Source organism: Oncorhynchus kisutch, linkage group LG7 (genome assembly GCF_002021735.2).
Source record: "Oncorhynchus kisutch isolate 150728-3 linkage group LG7, Okis_V2, whole genome shotgun sequence".
In the NCBI taxonomy this organism is placed as follows: domain Eukaryota; kingdom Metazoa; phylum Chordata; class Actinopteri; order Salmoniformes; family Salmonidae; genus Oncorhynchus; species Oncorhynchus kisutch.
This window is the reverse complement of record NC_034180.2, coordinates 28357088-28375266: the sequence shown is the minus strand read 5'-3', so window position 1 is coordinate 28375266 and position 18179 is coordinate 28357088. Positions and strand designations below refer to the sequence as shown.

At 41.9% G+C, this 18179-nt stretch overlaps 1 protein-coding gene across 2 annotated transcripts in view; it reads left to right on the top strand.

Annotated features, from left to right (window-relative positions):
- Positions 1-17065, top strand: part of LOC109894392 (phospholipase DDHD1-like) — a 44835-nt gene extending 27770 nt beyond the window's left edge. For both annotated transcript variants that reach the window (XM_020487843.2, XM_020487844.2), the window contains 9 exons: positions 6369-6478; positions 6980-7086; positions 9844-10106; positions 10296-10371; positions 10503-10652; positions 10948-11012; positions 11118-11290; positions 11830-12039; positions 12380-17065. In XM_020487843.2, the coding sequence (XP_020343432.1) occupies positions 6369-6478; positions 6980-7086; positions 9844-10106; positions 10296-10371; positions 10503-10652; positions 10948-11012; positions 11118-11290; positions 11830-12039; positions 12380-12561 (1336 nt within the window). In that variant the 3' untranslated portion in view covers positions 12562-17065. The remainder of the gene's footprint in view (positions 1-6368; positions 6479-6979; positions 7087-9843; positions 10107-10295; positions 10372-10502; positions 10653-10947; positions 11013-11117; positions 11291-11829; positions 12040-12379) is intronic.
- Positions 17066-18179: the final 1114 nt, after the last annotated feature.

Sequence of the window (18179 nt, the reverse complement as noted above, 5' to 3'; positions counted from 1 at the left end):
ACTTACCTTTTGATCTTCATCAGAATCCACTCCCAGGAATCGCAGTTCCACAATAAATGTTTGTTTTGTTCGATAATGTCCATAATTTTATGTCCATTTATGTCCAAATAGCTTCGTTTGTTAGAGCGTTGGTAAACAAATACAAAACCGCGTCCGGTCGGACGAAAAGTTCAAAAAGTTATATTACAGGTCGAAGAAACTTGTCAAACTAAGTATAGAATCAATCTTTAGGATGTTTTTAAATGTTCAATAATGTTCCAACCGGAGAATTCCATTGTCTGTAGAAAAGCAATGGAACGAGAGATTTGACTGAGAACAGACCCCTTAGTCAAACAGCTCCCATCCAGCCCCCCTTCACAGGAGAAGCCTGAAACAACATTCTAAAGATGGTTGACATCTAGTGGAAGCCTTAGGAAGTGCAAAATAACCCATATCCCACTGTGAATTCGATAGGGGCTGAGTTCAAAAACTACAAACCTCAGATTTCAGGTTTTTGCCTACCATGTGAGTTCTGTTATAGTCGAACATCATTCAAACAGTTTTTAGAAACTTCTGTGTTTTCTATCCAATACTAATAATCATATGCATATATTAGCATCTGGGACTGAGTAGGAGGCAGTTCACTCTGGGCACGTTATTCATCCAAAAGTGAAAATGCTGTCCCCTATCCCAAAGAAGTTAACCAAGTAGTAAACATTAAATCATTACTATGTAGAATTGCAGGAAATTCATTTTAAAACAGCCATAAAATCAAGCTTTTGGTGTGGTGTATTTATGCATCTTAATAAACTATAACATTATTACCTCCAACTGCCCAATTCACCTTTCCAGTTGCCCACCCTAACATAACAACCTAGAACGGGCCCTGCGTCTCAACCAACAGCCAATATAGGCTACATATCCCAAGCAGCGCTACAGCAACTTCCAGAGAGCGTCAAGCTCCTTGGGCTTTGCGGTGGCCACACTGGTTTGGGTGTACTTGGCAGAACGTTGTTGCCGTATCCAAGTGTTCACATCTTCTGGGTTCCAGTGTGTAAGAGGGGGTCTGTGGAGTTTTATGAACATCAAGGCAGACACAGTGAATTTGTATGCTATATCTCGTTGGTATGATAAGACTCATGTGGCTTAACCCCGTTTTACAGGGAATGAGAGACAGTTTAAACATGGCATGCCCACAAAATACAGTTGAAGTCGGAAGTTTACATACACCTTAGCCAAATACATTTAAACTAAACTTTTCACAATTCCTTACATTTAATCCTAGCAACAATTATTTTCTTTTTTTAGGTCAGTTAGGATCACCACTTTATTTTAAGAATGTGAAATGTCAGAATAATAGTAGAGAATGATTTCAGCTTTTATTTCTTTCATCAGATTCCCAGTGGGTCAGAAGTTTACAAACACTCAATTCATATTTGGTAGCATTGCCTTTAAATTGGTTAACTTGGGTCAAACGTTTCAGGTAGCTTTCCACAACCTTCCCACAGTAAGTTGGGCGAATTTTGGCCCATTCCTCCTGACAGAGCTGGTGTAACTGAGTCAGGTTTGTAGGCCTCCTTGCTTTCACACGCTTTTTCTGTTCTGCCCACACATTTTCTATAGGGTGGAGGTCAGAGCTTTGTGATGGCCACTCAATACCTCTTTTGGGCTGCAATCCCGTTAACGGGATGATATGACAACAGCCAGTGAAAGTGCAGGGTGCCAAATTCAAAACAACAGAAATCTCATAATTAAAATTCCTCAAACATACATGTATCTTATACCGTTTTAAAGGTAGTGTTGTTGTTAATCCCACCACAGTGTCTGATTTCAAATAAACTTTACAGCGAAAGCACCACAAACGATTATGTTAGGTCACCACCAAACCACGATAAAAACAGCCATTTTCCCAGCCAAAGAGGAGTCACAAAAAGCACAAATGGAGATGAAGATTGTTAGTAATTCATTTTATCAGATGACACTCATAGGACTTCATGTTACACAATAAATTTATGTTTTGTTTGATAAAGTTAATATAAAAAAATCTGAGTTTACATTGGCGCGTTACATTCACTATTTCCAAAAACATCCATTGATTTTGCATAGCCACATCGATTCAACAGAAATACTCATCATAAATGTAGATCATAATACACATGGAATTATAGATATACCTGTCCTTACTGCAACCGCTGTGTCAGGAAGAAAAAAAAAGACTTTGCGGAAAAAGCAAACCATGCAATAATCTGAGACGGCGCTCAGAACAATCAAGTCAAATTAGCCGCCATTTTGTAGTCAACATAAACCATAAATTACATGCTAAATATTCCCTTTGATCTTCATCAGAATGCACTCCCAGGAATCCCAGGTCCACAATAAATACTTGATTTGTTCGATAATGTCCGTTATATATGTCCAATTAGCTACTTTTGTTAGCGTGTTTGGTACACCTATCCAAATGCTGGTGCTGGTCGACCATTTTTTCAGACAAAATCTTCAAAAAGTTATTTTACAGGTCATTAGGATGTTTTTATCATAAATCCTCAATAAAGTTCCAACCGGAGAATTCCTTTGTGTCTTGCGGAGGAACGGAACGCAGGAAGATATCATGCGGTATGCGCGTGACCTGGAACTGTCTCTCTGCCAGTAGTCTGACTCATTCCCCTCTCATTCAGTCCCACAACACAGTTGAAGCCTCATTCAAATTTCTATAGACTGTTGACATCTAGTGGAAGCCCTAGGAAGTTAATCTTCATTCATATCCCAAGGGGATTTCAATAGGGAATGGGTTGAACATATACCAACCTCAGATTTCTCACTTCCTGTTTGGATTTGTTCTCAGGTTTTTGCCTGCCATATGAGTTCTGTTATACTCACAGACATCATTCAAACAGCTTCAGAAACTTCAGAGTTTTCTATCCAATACTACTAATAATATGCATATATTAGCAACTGAGACTGAGGAGCAGGCCGTTGACTCTGGGCACCTCTGGGCACCTTTCATCCAAGCTACTCAGTTGTGCCCCTGCAGCCATAAGAAGTTAAGCCATTTTGCCACAACTTTGGAAGTATGCTTGGGGTCATTGTCCATTTGGAAGACCCATTTACGACCAAGCTTTAACTTCCTGACTGATGTCTTGAGATGTTGCTTCAATATATCCACAGAATCCACATTCTTTCCTCATGATGCCATGTATTTTGTGAAGTGCACCAGTCCCTCCTGCAGCAAAGCACCCCACAACATGATGCTGCCACCCCTGTGCTTCACAGTTGGGATGGTGTTCTTTGACTTGCAAGCGTTCCCCTTTTTCCTCCAAACATAACAATGGTCATTATGGCCAAACAGTTCTATTGTTGTTTCATCAGACCAGAGGACATTTCTCCAAAAAGTATGATCTTTGTCCCCATGTGCAGTTGCAAACCGTAGTCTGGCTTTTTTATGGTGGTTTTGGAGCAGTGGCTTCTTTCCTTGCTGAGCGGCCTTTCAAGTTATGTCGATATAGGACTCATTTTACTGTGGGTGTAGATACTTTTGTTCCTCTGTCCTCCAGCATCTTCACAAGGTCCTTTGATGTTGTTCTGGGATTGATATGCACATTGTGCACCAAAGTATGTTAATCTCTAGGAGACAGAATGCGTCTCCTTCCTGAGCGGTATGATGGCTGCGTGGTCCCATGGTGTTTATACTTGTGCACTATTGTTTGTACAGATGAACGTGGTACCTTCAGGCATTTGGAAATTGCTCCCAAGGATGAACCAGACTTGTGGAGGTCTACAATTTTTTTTTCTGAGGTCTTGGCTGATTTCTTTTGATTTTCCCATGACGTCAAGCAAAGTGGCACTGTGTTTGAAGGTAGGCCTTGAAATACATCCACAGGTACACCTCCAATTGACTCAAGTGATATCAATTAGCCTATCAGAAGCTTCTAAAGCTCCCCCGAGCTGACAAGGTACAAATCTGTCGTTCTGCCCCTGAACAGGCAGTTAACCCACTGTTCCCAGGCCGTCATTGAAAATAAGAATGTGTTCTTAACTGACTTGCCTGGTTAAATAAAGGTAAAATTAAAATAAAAAATGACATCATTTTCTGGAATTTTCCAAACAGTTTAAAGGCACAGTCAACTTAGTGTATGTAAACTTCTGACCCACTGGAATTGTGATACAGTGAAATAATCTGTCTGTAAACAATTGTTGGAAAAATGACTTGTGTCATGCACAAAGTCGATGTCCTTAACCAACTTGCCAAAATTATAGTTTGTTAACAAGACATTTGTGGAGTGGTTGAAAAATGAGTTTTAATGACTCCAACCTAAGTGTATGTCAACTTCTGACTTCAACTGTAAATAATGGATTTATTTTGAAGGTGTAGGCTATATTACATGGATTTATTAGACTGTTTGAAATGTAGACATTCCAAAGGTCTGCATCATTGGCTTGTAGGCTATGTGTGGAAGGTAGGAGATGCTAAATGTGGTGCTAATGGTCAATTCCCGTGAGACCAACAATTATTTGTTTGACAATCACCGCCTGACTATTTCGTGACCTCCACAGCCCTACGTATGATATACCTGTTTCTAGCTTTGAGTCTTTTATCCAATGTAAAAAAAGAAAGAAAAGAAAGACAGCATCCAGGTGGTGGGGTGGGTCTCATTTGTCTTCTCCCTCCTCCATGTCTATCTTCTCTTTCTCTCTCGCTCTCTACCAACTTCTCTCTCTTTCCACCTCTCCACCTTCCCTATCTCTATCTTTTGTGTTTTCCTTCATTTGCTTTCTGCTTTCTCAAAAACCTTTTGGAAAGTACAATTTCAATAGGAGATCATCTGATCTCCTCCCAGTAATCAACTAAATGATCTCTTTAGTGCAGACTGTTAATGACAGGGCACGAGACACAGACACACTTTTTGGAATTAGACTCTGCTTGTACAAGACAACAGTTAATCATTCATTTCTAACATGAAATACCTGGTAATGATTTTTTTTGAATGGAGTGCACACTCTTATAAATGTATTTTCTGAGTCATTTAAGTGATGCTGCATTTTGGTCGACATTTTCAAACAATATAAATAGATGATGCTGGAGTTTATGTATTTTCTTATGGTTTCATAAATATTAATCTGTACTTACAGTCCTGTGTGATTACGACTTAAGGCTTATTGTTGGTACCCAGACAAAGGACAGACCTACCTATAGCTCTTATTTATATATCTATATATATTTTTTCCCTAGAAGGTTCTGGAATAACACAACTGCCCAATGCCGGCCCTTTACAGTAACACAGAGGGTGCTGTCCCTCTCTCTGCCAGGGGCTTAGGGACGCTTAGCAGAGAGCAAAAGTAGACCAAGTCAGGCCAGCCCCGACTGTAAGCCTCATTCCCTACACTGCTAGGATCAGGCTATTGGCTTTCTCTCAAGCCTCAAGAGGAAAGATCAGCCATGTCTAGCCAGCTGTCTTTCTCTCTCCCCCTCTCTCTCTTCCTTTTCTCTCTCCCTGGAGGCTTGGCTGTGTCTCACTCTCGAGCAAAACTCAAAAGCTTTCAATCGACATCACCCTTCCTTTCTATCTCTCTCAGCCAATTCTCTCTTCCCCAATCTCTCCTTCCATACTTCTCCTCTCCATTTAGGAATAATGGCTGCTTGTTCTGAGGGCATTAAGGACAGCCACTCGGTACGATCCTCTTCATGTGTCAGAAGGGGTTTGTGTTAATACCATTAAAGCCAGTACTACGACCCCGTTCACCAGTTAGCCACTCAAGATAAATTCTGCTTGCCAATGATATGTGACCTAGCCTCTACACATAAAACCCCACTATACAAGTGCATAAAAACCCACCAGACAGACTTCATGATAGACTGCATTAGTGCCAGGTTGCGTCACAGACCAGTTCACCTTTAGGCCAAAGTCACTCCCCGGTCGCCCCTGCAATGTCAACAGCAGCCACACTAATTTTGTTTGTGTAGCTAACGTAGTACGCTAACGTAGCCTGCTAGCAGCCATTGTGAGTGAATGGACTGTGTCAGTGAGTGGTAAAATGGACGCACGTCAGTCCTCTCAAACATACATAGTCATAAGTGAAAGGGAGAGCAAACACAATGCACAAAGGATTCCCTGGTTGACTTGGAGTGTATATGGACCATATTGTAAAGCCATTCACCCAGCAGTAATGATGTACCGGTAACAACCCGCTGCCGAGGATGTTTGCTCACAATAAAATGAGTTGATGTTGGTATGTTTGTTAGTGTATTTTTCAACATTTCACAGAGCATTAGGAAAAACGTAGATGAAATGCGATCTATAGAATGATACCTTTTTTAAGATCGAACAGCAAGAGACAATCCTTGTGCACATGGCAACTAAGGTGTGTGTGTGTGTGTGTGTGTGTGTGTCCAGGCTAAGGGAGGCAGTAAGGAAGATGGAGGAGAAGCACTTTTCGGAGCACACAGAGGAGCACGTGGAGTTTCTGCCTGTAGAGTGGCGCTCCAAACTGGCACTGGATGGGGGTAAGGTTAATGCTTGTGTGTGTCTGTTCTGAGTTGTGTATTTCTGTATGTGTGGTCTTGTTCTATCCTCGTGTGGTCCTAAAGTTCCCACAAGGATAGTATAACAAGGAAAATTCTAACATCCCCATGAGGACGAGGCTATTTTATGTTTAGGGGTTATGGTTAAGGGTGAGGGTTTGGGTTACGGGTTAGGTTTAGGGTTTGAAAATCAAAAATGTTCCTATCTTAGGTCCCCACGCTGATGGAACATACACAATTGTTTTTCTATGTGCTATCCTCTGCCTGTCCTGTCTCATACTCCCTATAATTTCCTAATATGTCTGTGATGCACATAGTAAAGTTATAGATATAGATACTAACTGTTTTAGCCAAGTTAATAGGTGATTTATTGATCTGAATATAATAGAGGGGCTGAACAAAGGCTTTCCCATAAAATATTTAAATATATCTAGATGGTATTGATGGTTGAATTGTGTGTTTTCTGTGTATCTGTGTTTGCAGATACAGTGGACTCCATCACCCCAGACAAGGTGCGAGGACTGAGAGACCTGCTCAACAGCAGTGCCATGGACATCATGTACTACACCAGCCCCTTGTACAGGGACGAGGTGAGACTGAAACACACATACATACACACAGTGGGTTTAATCCCTCATCTCACTTGACGAGCAGCCCAGTGACGCGAACCTACCAGATGAGCTAAATGCCTTTTATGCTCGCTTCGAGGCAAGCAACACTGAAACATGCATGAGAGCACCAGCTGTTCCAGACGACTGTGTGATCACGCTCTCCATAGCCGATGTGAGCAAGACTTTTAAACAGGTCAACATTGACAAAGCTGCTGATTACCTGGACGTGTACTCAAAACATTCGCGGAACAACTTGCAAGTATCTTCAATTACATTTTCAATGTTCAGTCTGCATGGTCAATACAGCACATGCAAAAAGTTGATGACAACGATGCTGTTTTCACTTTGCTTCTTAATATAAACCAAACAGCGTTCTATAATGACACTATTAGCTTGTGTTTCTTCCATCTGCGAAAAGCTAGTTTGTCTTTTCTTAGCAAGTTGTTCCTAAATCTTGTAAGCCACTGATTGTTAGCCGCTAATGCTAAGCGCTAGCTAGCTGGCTAGCTAATAAATGTACTGAGTAAGAGCTGAGTAAGTGTAATTAGAAATACAGCCTGATAATACCAGTGATGGTGTAGACCTAAATCAACATGTTTTTTGTGCAACAGTGTCTTCTAAATTCAAGGTAAACGCAAAGCAGATATATGTTAGCTTCATGAGGTAGCTAAGAGGAAACATTCAATGTTGTCAAAGATTATAGGGTCCCCTAGGAAACGCCTATCAACACATTAGTTCCTGTAACAATAACTCCTCCCTGGCATTTTCATTCGTTGTCATGTCAAACACTATTAAAAGTGCCCACTATTATATTCCAACTATAATTAGAATATATATTATTTTTCCTTGATTCCAACCATTAACCCAAGTGTTTTGCTCTAAATCGCAAGTCAATCTGCAACTTTTGATTAAAAATAAGGCTCCGATTACTTGCCCATGTCGTGCAGCCCAACGTGGCAGTGTGGAAATGATCTCAAATGTATGAAAATTATGATTTCTTTGGGGGGGGGGTTGAAGTTGAATTGAACAGTACAGTATAAAACAATCAGAATGGATAAAGACCCATTAAAATCACTTAGAATGTATGTGTTGCCACCCTAGGATCACTCACTACTCATAAAGCAAATGTACAACTTTTATTATTAAAAAACGAAATAACCGTCATACCGTCCATTTTTTAAAATGTAAATACTGTGATATAATATTTAGACCGTATCGCCTAACCTGCCTAAATGATTACCGCCCCGTAGCACTCATGTCGGTACCATGAAGTGCTTTGAAAGGCTGGTCATGGCTCACATCACGCCAGAAACCTTAGACCCACTCCAATTCACATAATTCCGCCTCAACAGATCCACACTCCAATTCTGCCTCAACAGATACACAGATGACGCAATTTCAATCGCGCTCCACACGGCCCTTTCCCACTTGGACAAAGGGAACACCTACGTGTGAATGCTGTTCATTGACTACAGATCAGCGTTCAACACCATAGTGCCTACAAAGATTATCATTAAGCTAAGATCCATGGGACCAAACACTTCCCTCTGCAACTGGATCCTGGACTTCCTGACGGACCACCCCCAGGTGGTAAGGGTGGGCAAAAACACATCTGCCACACTGATCCTCAACACGGGGGCCCCTCGGGTGCTTGCTTAGTCCCCTCCTGTACTCCCTGTTTACCCACAACTGCGTGGCCAAGCACGACTCTAACACCATCATTAAGTTTGCTGACAACATAAGTGGAAGGCCTGATCACCAAAAAGGATGAGACGGCCTATAGGGTGGAGGTCAGAGACCTGGCAGTGTGGTGCCAGGACAACAGTGTGAGCAAGGCAAAGGTGCTGATTGCGGACTATAGGAAAACGAGGACCGAGCACGCCCCCATTAACATCAACGGGCCTGAAGTGGAGCGGGTCGTGAGTTTCAAGTTCCTTGGTGTCCACATCACCAACAAACTATCATGGTCCAAACAAACCAAGAGAGATGTGAAGGGGGCATGACAACACCTTTTCCCCCCCATGAGACTGAAAAGTTCTACAGCTGTACCATCAAGAGCATCCTGACCAGTTGCATCACCGCCTGATATGACAACTGCTCGGCATCTGACCATAAGGCGCTACAGAGGGTACTGCGATGGCCCAGTACATCCCAGTACATCCTTGGGGCCAAGCTTCCTGTCATCCAGGACCTATATACTAGGCGGTGTCAGCGGAAGGCCCAAAAAATGGTCAAAGATTCCAGCCACCCAAGTCATAGACTGCTCTCTCTGCTAACGCACAGCAAATGGTACCGGAGTGCCAAGTCTAGGACCAAAAGGCTCCTTAACAGCTTCTACCCCCCCAAGCCATAAGACTGCTGAACAATTAATCAAATGGCTACCTGGACTATTTACATTGACCCCCCCCCCCCTCTTTTTGTTTTTTGTTTTTACACTGCTGTTACTCACTGTTTATTATCTATGCAAAGTCACTTTACAAATGACCACGGGTAACCTGTACCCCCGGACATTGACTCGGTACAGGTACTCCCTGTATATAGACTCGTTATTGTTATGTAAATGTATTGTTACTTTTTTATTTGATTTAGAATATTTTGTAAATATTTTCTTAATTTATTTCTTAAACTGCATTGTTGGTTAAGGGCTTATAAGTAAGAATTACATGTTAAGGTTGTATTTGGTGCATGTGACAAATAAAATTTGATTTGTATTGACCCTCCCCTTTTGATTTCCAGATCACCAAGGGCCTGACGTCAGAGCTGAACCGCCTCTACACCCTGTTCTGCTCCAGGAACCCAGAGTTTGAGGAGAAGGGGGGCAAGGTGTCCATCGTGTCTCACTCCCTGGGCTGCGTGATCACCTTTGACATCATGACAGGCTGGGACCCGGTGAAGTTCTGTCTGCAGGAGCATCAGGATCTGGAGGAGGAGCTGGACCTGAGATGGGTCTCCTATGAGGAGAGATGCCTGCTGGAGCAGCTGCAGCTCACCAGGAACAGGTAGGCAGGGTGGTGGGTCATGGGAGGAATGGGATGGGTGTCTGTCAGTCCTCTAAACTGTGACAATCTCGACTGTGTCTAGAGACAGCTTGGGGCGGTGTGTGTAGGAAGGCGTGTGGTATGAGTGTTTTGTTAATGGTCTGAATACTACAGGAACAGTATTACAACAACTCCCCCTCTCCTCCTCAGGTTACGAGAGCTGGAGGATCAGCTTCAAGGCCTGGAGGCCTCCAAACCGCTAGCACTCCCTGCTCTTAAATTTAAGGTACACTCTGCTAACTGCTCAAAAGCAATCACCCAGGACACAGAACCCATGGTGTTACTGTAAGAAAGTAACAAGATGACTAGCAAAGATGTGAAGGAAGGATATGGTGTCTGTTTCTTCCTCTTCCCCAGGTGGAGAACTTCTTCTGTATGGGCTCTCCCTTGGCAGTGTTCCTGGCCCTGAGAGGGATTAGACCAGGGAACAGTGGAGAACAGGACCACATTCTGCCTCGCTCCATCTGCCAGAGGCTATTCAACATCTTCCACCCCACGGACCCTGTGGTGAGAGAGACACACACACACCGCGATGCCCTTCACCAGGGCTATTCTATTGGACTTGGAGGGCTGAAACACCAGGTAGTTGTTTCTACCGGGTAGTTGATTGCATTATAAATCAGTCCCTGATTAGAGTGAAAAAAATGTAAAACCAGCCTCGAAGCCCAAATTTGAATAGCCCTGTCCTAACCCTCAGCTCTGAACCTTGATCATCTTACGGATGATTATACAGAGGGATTTTTCCTGACCAGAGGATAGACTGGGTGCTAGACTGACTGTGATTGGTTTGTCCCTCCTGTAGGCCTACAGACTGGAGCCCCTCATCCTTAAACATTACAGCAACATTGCACCTGCACAGATACACTGGTAAGAGTTCACAAAGTTCATGAATGTAATTCATTCTCTTGTTACATATGAAATTATGAAACTAGTACTTACTTTATGGACAGTGACATGTTTTTCTTGTCCTAGGTGTAGTGCTATAGACCCCACGCCTTACGATGAGATCCGTCCCACCTTCATTAACCCGCAGAAGGACCCAACGTCGGACACAGAGAGCATCCCCAGCCCCTCCACCTCCCCTGTCCTGGCCAGGAAATACTATGGAGAGTCTATTGCCAGCATGGGCAAGGCCAGCATACTAGGTACATCTGTCAGTCATCTGGTTGATTCTCTGTATTGAACTTTGTTGCATCAAATAACCATGCATGTTGCATGCACATTATAATGACCTTAAACGCTTGAATAGGAGTGCCTTCATTACCTGCACACACAGATTCAAACAAAGCTAGAACAGAAAGAATCAACTTCATTGTAATAAAACCTCACTCAGCAGGTTCCCATAGATTTTACAGCCAGTCATTTGTACAGCAGGTATTCGTAGACTGCACAACATGTCCTGAGCAGACAAAGCAGGTGGTTCCATTTAAATGTGCTTCAGCATGTTCCCAGGCTGTTGTGATGGAGTTGACATCTATTATTGGACTCCCTCTACAATATTTCCATCACAGACCCACCTGACTGATCATTGGAGATGACACTGGTAACACTGCCATCTTGTGGAGAGAGCATGTAAAGACTAGAGCTGTAGTACTGGGTCTACTTCACTCACCTTTGTTGCACCCTGTCTAAAATTAAGCCTTTGCTGTTTTCTCTCCGCCCCCTCTCTGTCTTGTCTGTCTAGGAGCGGCCAGTATTGGTAACAGTATAGGGAAGGGAATAGGAGGGATCCTGTTCTCTCGGTTCTCTCGGTCTGCGCCCTCCGGAGTGTCCTGTGCCATCGAGGCTGGGACCCCAGAGGGGGAGGAGCCGAAGAGGACCGTCGATAGCCAATCAGATTACGGCCTGTCGTCCACCTTGTCCCAGTCCCCCTCCACACTCATAGACCCCTCAGGTTAGTTGAACTACATTTCAACCCCATAGTTTTGTGTACAATTGTTTTGAGTGGGGAAAAAATTACTGATTCAGGAATAATTGTATCGTGATCCATGTAATAACAAGTGCCCTTTCAACCCCCCTAAAAGTTATTTGTTTTATTAAAAAAATTGTGGAGAAGGAATACATCATGCTAATTCACATCAATAAGAGTGCTTGACAGTTGCAAGCCACTGTCCATGTTAACTTTTAAGTACCCTTTTGAATGTGTAGCAGTTAGGCCTATGACAGGTAGGCCTATGCGGTATACAGTAGTTATTCTAAAATGTATTCTCACAGTGAGTCTCTTTGTTCTACAGTGGAAATGGAGCGCCGCATCGACTTTGAACTCCGTGAGGGCCTTGTGGAGAGCCGCTATTGGTCAGCGGTGACCTCTCATACAGCCTATTGGGTCTCACACGATATTGCGCTCTTCCTACTGACGTTCATATACAAGCAGGCCAACGTGCCGCCACCCACAGACAGTCCTGACCCAGAGTAAATACACAGAGCGACTTCACCATGTCCACACTCACACATAGCATCTTTATCACCCTTTGTTACTCCATTCTCTCTAGCTAGTTTTATACTGACACACTTCTAATAACACACAGACCTCCTTTCGTACTGTTTAGGATGGATACACATTCACCCAAGGGTGACACATTGGATTATTAGGGGGGCAGCCTGCCTGTCACTGTGATGACCAGTCCCCATGCATGCTTTGTGAAGCATGGGGGATAGTAGAGTCCTCCATCTATCCTTCCAGCCGCCAACGAGTATGTCAGAGATTTCATTGCACGCTCCCAAAGGCGTCTCCTCTTCCTCTTAAGATCACAGTCTCTGTCTGAAACTGCTGACCTCTCGGATATACCAGTCTCGAACCCCCCCCCCCCCCCCATGTGTAGCAGGCATGGTTCAGCCATAGTTCAGCCCAACCCAAAGCTCTACTCTCCTCCACAGACTCTTTATGGAGCTGTGGGATGCACAAGCCAGCCTGGACCTCTCGGTAACCTCCCTCATCCACACCGGTCTGTATCTTCTTACCCGGAGTTACGTTTCCATCGACAAGAACCTGGGCTGGATACTGGGACCCTCAAATAATGGAAAGACTTATGAAGGAAATGAAATTTGTGTAACTTTGTCTCAAAACGTATGTTACTGTCTGAGCGAACTCAATGCAACTTTCAAAGGGGTCTAAATGTTATTTCTATAATAGAATGTTAATATATTTCACTAAGAAAATAATACTACAGTTAGTTTTTTCTTTTTGTTTTGGAAATGTAAAAAAAAAGTGGGAGACGAACTCATTCGCTGTACTTCGAGTTAGTGTTCCTCCTTTTCATTACCATTTGACCATCGAGTGACTTTTACGAAGAAGTATCAATTGACAGTAGTGAGCATGAGCCTCACACAAAGCTCTGCAAAAAGCCATTTTCATTTTTTTATACAACAAAGTTATTAGATGACGTACAGTTTAAGTCGGAAGTTTACATACACCGTAGCCAACTACATTTAAACTCAGTTTTCCTAATTCCTGACATTTAATCCTAGTAACAATTCCCTGTCTTAGGTGAGTTAGGATCACCACTTTATTTTAAGAATGTGTTTGAAGGTAGGCCTTGAAATCCACAGGTACACCTCCAATTGACTGAAATTGTCAATTAGCCTATCAGAAGCTTCTAAAGCCATGACATAATTTTCTGTAATTTTCCAAGCTGTTTAAAGGCACAGTCAACTTTGTATGTAAACTTCTGACCCACTGGAATTGTGATACAGTGAATTATAAGTGAAATAATCTGTCTGTAAACAATTGTTGGAAAAATGACTTGTCATGCACAAACTAGATGTCCTAACCGACTTACCAAAACTATAGTTTGTTAACAAGAAATTTGTGGAATGGTTGAAAACAAGTTTTAATGACACCAACATAAGTGTATGTTAACTTCCGACTTCAACTGTGTAACAGCATTACCTTATGTCTTTGGTTTTAGTAACTGAATGGTGCTGTGTGGCAAACTGTTTTCTTTGAGGTACATTTGAAGGTCTCATCTTTGGCTCCAGGGAGTGAGTGGCACTGGCTTGACTTTCACTTCATTTTCAGATGACGTTCATACAATGTCAGCAGGACATTCAAGTGACACAGACATTTGTCCATGTTAAAGTCAAGCTTGGTGAGTGTCATTTTGCCTGTAGCCGGCCTTGACTAGTAACTTACATTATTGTCATTAAATGTAATTTAGTTTCTCTTTTAGTCACCGAGAAGCAATGTTAGGTCCCTGTATGGAGCTCTGAAATGTACCCTCCATTTTATGTTACAGAGCAACTTTTCATTCTAACCAAAACACAGGTGAAGTCAGTTCTGTTCAGATGGATAGTCTGAAGTCTAATTTGCTCCTAATGTATACAATTCAAGTGTCAAAGAGAGATCATGTCAATGCTTAATCCAGGCTGTATCACAACCGGCCGTGATTAGGAGTTTCATAGGGCGGCACACAATTGGCCCAGCGTCGTCCGGGTTCGGCCGGTGTAGGCTGTCATTGTAAATAACAATTTGTTCTGAACTGACTTGCCAAGTTAATTTTGTGGTTGGAAGGAGGAGCTGTCACTCACAGGTTTGAGCCAGTAAAAACTCTCCTAAGAAACCTTAAAGGTTATAAACAGGAAGTGACCTTCAGGCACTAAAATATTTACATTGATTCCCTGATCAATAAAATGGTAAGAGGATGTATATATTTTTTATCCAATTTATTTGTAATTATCATTTTCAAATATATAGTAGTGTTAACATAGATCCCTTAAAGGTCCAATGCTGCCGTTTTATCAATATCAAATCATTTCGGGGTAAAAATGAAGTACTTTGAATTAAAAAGGTCCTATAGAAAAAATAGCTTCTTAGTAAAGAGCAATTTTTCAACAAGAATTTGTCAAGGACTGTCTGTGAGTAGTCTTAGTTTTCAGTTTCCCCTCCCCACTATCTCTTATTGGCAGAGAAGTTTGGAACTCTCTTTTTTATTGGCCTATTAACTAATTTACCGCCTGGTGATGTCACCAGGTAAGCCAAAACTCAATCCAACCAAAACAGGCAGTCTTTTCAAACGACTCTTACACTAAAAGGGCATTATCATCGTTTTGAAAATGTTGTACCTCATAGTGTGTAAATGTATATAAAACACAGGAAAATGAAGTTTTTGACTGCACTGGGCCTTTAAGGGAACAGGGAATTCAGCAGGTGGCCAAATATTACTGTTATTTTATGCGTGCTTTACTCTTAATGGCTAAGCCAGTATGAACAGAGCATGTTGAAATACAAGGGCGTTTTCCCTCTACGAAAGGGCTTCAGGTTAGTTATTCAGCTTTAGTCACTATTTCCAAGAACTATATGCAAAGCTAAACAAGCTCAGTACATTTGTTTATGGCTCAGAAAGAGAAACATGATGCCTGAATCACTTTGCATCCCATCTGGTCATTTTTAATGTAAACAGATGTTTGAAATCCTAAAGCTGCATTCAAATGGTCTGGCACTGGCTGCTCATTATCTAAAAAAAAAAAACACGCAGCATGTTTTTAAATAAACCGTTTTTTGCAATAAGATGCGGGATGATGAAATGGAACTAACCTCAAATTAACTTGTGTGTGCTGCTCACTGCACATTGTCATTGTAGTGTTCCCTGTATGTCCTATGCTTTGTTATCCAAATAACAGTCAAATTAATTGTCTAATAATATGTATGGCACACACTCTTGCTAACTGTTCTAGAGCTAAGGGCTGTGGTCTAGTAATCCACACAATGGATTTATTTTAGTTTTTATTTTGAATGTGCTCATTTGGGATCATTGCAGAAGAGTGGCATGCATGTTAGTGGGGCCTATTTTGTGAATCAAATCAAGTGGACTCAGACCAGGCTGCCTTGAAGAGGACCAGAGAACAACTCTTGATGTCATGGGCAGGAAGGGAAAATGACTTGTTGAATGAATGTTGATGGTGGATACACATTCTCAATGGCTATAAATGTCACAGGACCGCTTTAGACATGGATCTTATTGCTTTTGTGTGTTTCTGTTAAATGTCTGACAGAGGTGAAAGACCATGCCTCTTTTCTGCCATTTAAATCAAGTTGTTTCCACATTGGGCAGTCATGCAACTAATTCTCTCTTATGAAGGGTTTGAACACTCCCCATGTTGTTTTAAGTATACTGGTCAAGGACAGTTTAACTGATGTCTCTGCATGCTAAAATTATACCTGCAGGGTATGGGGTTTAGAATGATGGTTGGAGGGGGCTATCATAATTGTGGTTGATTAAAGTTCCGATACATCAGGCCAGCTATCACAAGGTGAACCTTATTCAAATACAGGCAAGCACCGAATGTCAACTGTGTTCGGAAATATGTTGGCTGAAGAAATTAGTTTAAATAGTTTGATGTGCACATTCTGTTTTTTGTTCTGTTTTGATAATGGTCTTGGGACTCTCTTGTCAGGGAGGTTTCACAAACCTCAGGGATATGTCTGTTATATTGTCTGACCATCTCAGCTCTGAACATTTAGTGAAGCCACAGGGAAGTCAAAGTACAGGTCTATCACAGTCACCCACCGTTTGAGAGCTTTGGTTCACCTTTGAACCCTAAGGGATCATCTGTCAAACTGGTGGTGTTCAGCAGGGCACACTGTAGAATACAGTATGTTTGGGATGAAATATAGACGTCAGTGTTCTTATTAAATAAGTTCTGATAGTACCGCCTTGTTTTCCTGTTACAAAACAATTTCCACCTAATGATATGCCCCAGAGCTCTCGCCTTTCAGATTATGTCCACAGAATGAGAAGTACCATCTTGGAATGTCTGCATTGTCTGAGTCGACTGTATGAACTCAACCTTTTTCAGTAAGACTGTTACTTTGACTTTCTGCGGGAAAAGTGACTCCCTAGAGCTGTTCAATAACCCACCATGCCTGTAATCAAACTGCCATCCAAAACATTTTATTTTATTAAAACATTTTTCTTATTTTATTCTGTACTCTCCCATCTGCTTCTTTTTAAATGTGTTCTGTCATGTCCCAATGATGATGATATCTGAGAGGAAGGTCTGTACTGACCTCTGGACTGTCTTGTCTGTCTGAATGAGAAGTGCTAAAATGTGTGGGAGGGGGGTCTGGGACGAGGCTGAGGGAGGAAGATATTGTCAAAATATTAAGCAGGAACGATTCGCTAGTTTCCAGGTTCTGTTGGAGCACTATACTGCTATTTGTTTTCTTTGAACCTTAGATCAAATTCTTTCCTCTGCACTGCACAGAATTTCCAACCACACCACAATAGCTGATTGATAGTTTATGAATAGAGCTTTGTGTGATTGAAGATATTGGGTAACACTTTTTATGTATCTAGATTGGTACAGTAGTTGAATCTAATTGCACTTAAACAATATCTGTAAAGCAGAGTTGGGATTAGTTAAAAGTTAAGTGAATGCAACAAACACTGGACTGCAATACCCATGGCAAAAAACCTGGCAATACCATTGGTTCTAGGTTTGGCCACAAGATGGCAATCCTCCCCATGAGTTCCTCTAAATCAATGGCTCCCGTTGACCATCTGGTCATCAGAGACCTCTCCCAAGTCCATTTCCTCTCTCCACTAACAATGAGGCAAGAATTAGCATGAGTCAGTTACTGATCAGCCCTGCGGTGGTCTGTATATCTGAGCTATTACAAAGGATTTATAGAGTGATGTACTTGATCGACCCTTCATTTAGTTTGTCCAGTACTAACTCCTAGTTAAATCACATGCAAATACTTTGGCAGTGAATATTTAGACTCTCTGTACACCATGCTATAACGCTGTAAAATACTTTCTAGCTGAATGCTTATGTCCATATCTAGGACTGTTTGCCAGGATTGTGTCATTTAAGTACAAAGTTACACATTTCCATTGAACACTGCCATATCCACTTGATTACAGACACTGTTGTGAACTTCATTAGAGGATACAGTACAAGTTCCACATCAGTAATTGACTGTCTGGATTTGATTGAGATTATTTTCGTGACGGGTCGTTCCTGAATTGCTTTGGCATTTGGGCATGGCATTTTTGAAAAATGTAACTTTTTTTCTATATTTGTATTTGGGTA